This window comes from Silene latifolia, chromosome 6 (assembly GCF_048544455.1).
Source record: "Silene latifolia isolate original U9 population chromosome 6, ASM4854445v1, whole genome shotgun sequence".
NCBI classification, from domain to species: domain Eukaryota; kingdom Viridiplantae; phylum Streptophyta; class Magnoliopsida; order Caryophyllales; family Caryophyllaceae; genus Silene; species Silene latifolia.
In genome coordinates, this window is record NC_133531.1 from 41591873 (window position 1) to 41597409 (window position 5537).

At 39.0% G+C, this 5537-nt stretch overlaps 1 protein-coding gene across 1 annotated transcript; it reads right to left on the bottom strand.

Moving 5' to 3' along the window:
- Window positions 1-4080: 4080 nt before the first annotated feature.
- LOC141588008 (uncharacterized) lies at window positions 4081-5319 on the bottom strand. The gene is made up of 2 exons (XM_074409468.1): window positions 4702-5319; window positions 4081-4608 (listed from the first exon to the last, which is right to left on the bottom strand). The coding sequence occupies exons 1-2, from the start codon at window positions 5317-5319 to the stop codon at window positions 4081-4083; spliced, it is 1146 nt and encodes a 381-aa protein (XP_074265569.1).
- Window positions 5320-5537: the final 218 nt, after the last annotated feature.

The window sequence follows — 5537 nt, forward strand, 5'->3', positions numbered from 1 at the left end:
TTAGTTGTTATACATTTGTGTTCTCAGGCAATCATTAGTCGTAGTTAGTTGGGTTAAGTGTAGACGAGTTAAACTTCGGGACGAAGTTTATTTTTAGGAGGGCAGAATGTAACATTTCGTATTTGTTACGTTTAATTGATGTGTCAAAAGTGTGTGTTAACTGTATGTACGATATACAATACCCTTCTGATGTTTATGTAGTCTAGTTGTGTGTTGACTGTGTTAGTTATACGGGATGCCTTTATATTCGGATGACATGTTTGGTGTGGGAGCGAACTTCGGGACGAAGTTCATTTTAAGAGGGGAAGACTGTAATACCCCATACTTTATATAATCGAGTAAACGGATATTATTATATATTAATTACTATGTATTTTATATTACTAATTATGTCGGGATAATAGTTGAGTCGAGTTAATTGTTTAGTTGTGTTGATATCGTAAGACCGAGTTACTCGTAAACTTGTTGGGACGGGTTTAACTGAACGATAGCTTACCCATTTACCAATCACGTTACCCATGACCCATTTACCATCTAACTTGATCTTTACCCTAATTTTTAACCTAGTCTTACCCTAACCATACACACGCCTCCCTTCTTCACGCCTCTCTCCTTCACCAACACCAAAACTTCAGATTTCACGCATAGAGAGGGAGAGAGAATGGCCGTGAGTAGTGACCACGCAGCAAGGTAGAGCTAGGGAAGCTTGTCGACGTTCATAGGCGGCTATAGGTGGCCGTTATGGTGGCGGAAAGGTAAGCAGTTAACTCCCTTCCTCTGTTTCTTTTTTCTGTCAGGTTTTGTTGAGGGTTGTGCATGTCTTGGTGAGGTTGCTGGTGGTTGTTGATGGGGTATTTGGGTAGTGGGGTATGTGACGAGTATAGTGGTGGTGGTTAGGGTGGTTTTGGGTGGTGGAAATGGCGGCAGGAGGGGTTGTCGACAGGGGTAGAGACAGGGAGTTTGGTTACGGTTTTCAGGCGAGTTTTAGAGGGGTAAGGTTTGGGTGGCACCACCGTGGACTAGGGGGAGGTCGAAACGGTGGTGCTGTGGTGTCTGTGTGCGTGGGTTGGCAGCGAGTTGACTGGTGGTTGTTTGGGCAGTGGTTAATTAATGGTTACGGTGGTGGCAGGTGGAGAACGAGGGGTGTTGGTGATGCGTGGTGGTGAACCAGGCCAAATGGCGGCCTTGGTTTGAACCGCCGGGCGGCAATTCGACCCTGGGGGGTGGCCGTTGGTGGTTGGGTTGAAGTGGGGACCACGGCTGGTGGTTGACACGGCCTCGTGGTGGCCTGTGGTGGCGGGTGAGCGCGTGGGAAGGGGGTTGTGTGGATGACGGGCTGTTTTGGTTTTTGAAGCGGGTTTTCGTAATTCAATCGTTATATTTCGTAATGGGTCATATTCTTAATTAATTAATTAATCCCCGAGTCTTCTAAATAATTTATTTGAGTTAATTCCCGAGTACATTAAATAAGTAGAGGCGGGTTTGAGTCGGGATTGTTGAGTTGTTCAATGTTTGATTCGGATTCTTTTAATCTTATAATTCATTTAATTATCATTTTAATTATCCAATTTAATTTCCGAGTCAGTTAAATAATTCAAGTCGGGTTTTGAATCGGGTTTGTTGAAATAGAAAAATTACTATATCGGGAAAGTTTCCATTTTTAGGAAGTTCTATCATTTATAACCCTCTATCTTGGGAACGGGAATAGTGAAGTAATTGTTATCATTATTTATCTTTCGAGAGCGATTTCGTGATGAAATATTATTGGGCATCCGTCCATTGACCGCTTAATCGCTTAATTGGATTTGCTGGCACTTGAGGTAGGGAAATACACTTGTCTTATTATCGTCATTGTTGAATTGTGTTGACTTGATTCCTGGTTGTTGATTTACGTTATCATTTATATTCGGAAAGGTGATTGACTGATTTGATCGTATTGAGTATGATATCACAACATCGAGTAACTGGCATGACTTTATGATTTATCAGTTCAGTGAATTATATACATATTGCATTGCATTAATTACTGTTGAGCATTTCATATGCATTGGAGTTGGAGGATGATGTGGTGGTGACGATGTTGAGATACGATGTGATGTTGTGATAAGGCCCAGGCGGGTTCTGCAGGACTTGCCCTGGTGTCCTCAGCTGTTGAGCTGGCAGATCGACTTCGGTCGATATTTATAGTCTACCGGGGATCGGTATGGGTCATTCGTTCGGGGTATGAGATGTTGTGATGAGTTGAGATGGGGATGGAGGTGGCGGAGTATCATGCATATCATATTTTATTGTTTATTGTTTTCCCTACTCAACCTCGTGGTTGACCCTGTGTATTCGTGAACACCTGTGATGAACCATAATGGGGAGCAGATTTGACAGGTACTAAAGTTGTTTAGCTGACTTGGGAGCTATGGGATGCGTGAGGACTTGGCCAATCTACCTAGAAGTCTAGATCACATAGAAGATTTTATCACTTAATTTATTTTCCGTTGCGGGTTGTATTTATCTTATATTAAGTATTAGTTGGATAATTTGTAATAAACACGTAATCGTTAAGTTTTAATTTAAAGTACTTTGGTATTGTTGTACCTTGTTATTCACTACGTCGGGAAACCGAGATGATAACAGTCCGGTTTATTAGGGAATGTCTTGCTAAAGGCTCCTTCATAAATCGGGGTGTTACAGAGTGAAACAGTTGAAGTGATAGAGATTAGCGATGATGATGAGGAGGAAATAAATGTTATGTGCACTGGACCTTTTGATGATGATAACGATAGACTTCAGCCTCGACAGCAGAGAGCCGTAGATTACGAGAAGGAAGAAGACGTCACCTATCTTGGACAAGTAAAGGCATCTAACCCTAAACTTAGAAGGCACATTTGGGCTCGTTTTGGGGATAGACTTCAAAGGGTCATATAAATTAAGAAAAGATTAACTAAACAGTTATGCGCATCTTTTGTTATAGATTACTATTTATCGTGGCAATGTATTCGCCAATAGTTAAGTAAGGTAGTTGAAGTTTAAATAAAGATTAGTTCGAATATACTATATGATGTGGTTTTGTTATTTAGAAGTAAATCAAAGATTTTGTTATTCATTTAACCTTTAATTGGTGTTGTGTTGGAAATAATAGTTGTCTTATGTTAGAATGTGTGTTTCATGTTTTGTGGCGTTATAACAATGGTTTGGTTGTTCCTATTATTTGTCATTCCGAACTTCGAGGACGAAGTTTATTTTTAGGTGGAAGGATTGTAACACTACAAATGTTTTGAGTTATTATTGGGACATCTTGTGATAAGATTGGTGTAGTCGATAATCGTAAAGATGGATGGTGCTCAGTGATGTGGATGTTTATAAGTGTTGTGGTATTAGTTGTGGGTGAACTTCGGGACGAAGTTCATTTTAAGGGGGGAAGACTGTAATATCCCGTATTTTGATAATAATTTATGAGAATAATTTATGTAATTTAATAATTGATTAAAAGCATTCCCAATAATAATTACAAATAAGACGTTAAATAATAAAGTAAGAAAGCGGGTCGGGAATAGTCATTGGGCCGTGTGGCACGAATTGGAGGACCGGTTTTATTGGCCTAATACATAAGTGATCAGGATTTGTATCGGAATTTAATAATAATAATAATAATAATATGGAAATAATAATATGATTCAAACTCCAATGTTTAAAATATTCGTATATGTTTCTAAATTGATAAGCCACGGTTTAAGAAAATATTTTGACATTTTATAGTGATTTTTACAAGTTGACCTAAGTTTCTGATAAGTTGCTGTAAAATTTCTGTTTCGACCAAATAATTTGTAAAATGCATTATAAATTGACCTTATGAGTTTTTGACTTGATTCTTTCTCTCATGAATTGTAATTATTTGTAGTTTCTAAAAATTATAAGTGATCAAAGAAGTAATTATGTTACTAATTATTAATGATTTTTGGAAGTTGTAACATGTTTTCTTAGGCTTGAAAAAAGTAAGTTTTTTTTTTGTGTAATGTGAGTATAATATATATAAAAAACAAGAAATAATTACATGAGGTTCCGGGATTGAGTCCCAATACAATCATATCATAACACTCCTATGCTTTGCAGCCATGAGAAGACAGTCTGGTCATCAACTGCCCTAAATTTCTGATTAACTCTCCTTTTAATATCCTCCTCAATACGTCTAGCAACTACCTCAGGTCTGAGTAACCATTCATTGATCCGGGCATTGTTTCTTTGAAACCATATGAAATACTGGAAGGCATTGAACATGGCAACCTTAATCCTCCACTGAATGCTATTTCTGTTGTCTGCAATCAAACTGTCCACAGTTGGGAAAGAGCCCCCATACCACTGTAACAGATGGTGCTGAACTGTGACAGTATAGGTACAACTTGTGAACAGATGCTCCACTATTTCAGTCTGTCTCTGACAGAGAATACATAGGTCATCTTCACAACAGCCAAATCTGAATAATTTGCTCTTCACATTCATTCTTTCATGCATTATAAGCCAGGTAGTCAGGGAGTGTTTTGGGATGTTCCAGTTGTTCCACACTATAGCAGACCAATTAAGGGTCATATGAGCAGGGCAAATCCAGTCATACCCACCCTAGATTGTGTATCCTTTAGAGCTCATGGTCCAAATGATGTCAATAAAGCCATCTTTGAGTTTTTCTTTCACTTTACATATATTTTTCTATACCCAGATTGCATCAGAAGGAGGAGAATAGCCATGCCAGTCCTGATTCTTGATATACACATCATTTATCCACATAATCCAAAGCCTATCAGCTTTACAGTATACCCAATTAACTAGCTTACCTACTGTAGCAACATTCCAAACATCAGCTTTCTTAATCCCCAAACCTCCCTCCTTTTTAGGCAAGGTGACCTTATCCCAGGCTACAAGGGGAACTCTATGGTAATCAGGGGAGCCATCCCAAAGATAGTTTCTGCAAATAGCCATAATATGATTAATGATGCTCTTAGGAATAATGAACATTTGAGCCCAATAATTATGAAGAGTGTTGAGACCAGCATTAATGAGAGTAATCCTGCCAGTATAGGAGAGCTTTTTTGCTCCCAACCCTCTTATTCTAGACACCATCTTTTCAGTCAATGAGGAGCATTCCTGCTTTGTAAGTCTGCCTGCTTTTATTGGAACTCCCAGGTACCTGAAGGGCATGGTACCTTCTCTGAAACCAGTCACCAGTTTTATACCCTCTCTAATGTCCTCAGTAACTCCATTAAAGAAGATTTCATATTTAGCATTGTTCATAGATAGGCCAGAGGCATTAGAGAATGAAGAGAAAGCTCTCATGAGTAACCAGATTAATTGAGGCTTACCCTTGCAAAAAAGGAGAAGGTCATCTACAAACATGAGATGAGTGAGCTTCAGATTCTTGCAAAGAGGGTGATATTGGAATGGTCATCTGTCAGTGGTAAACTTGATCAACCTGGTTAAATATTCCATGCATATAGTGAACAGAAGGGGAGAAATAGGGTCTACTTGCCTCAGTCCCCTTTGCCCTTTAAAAT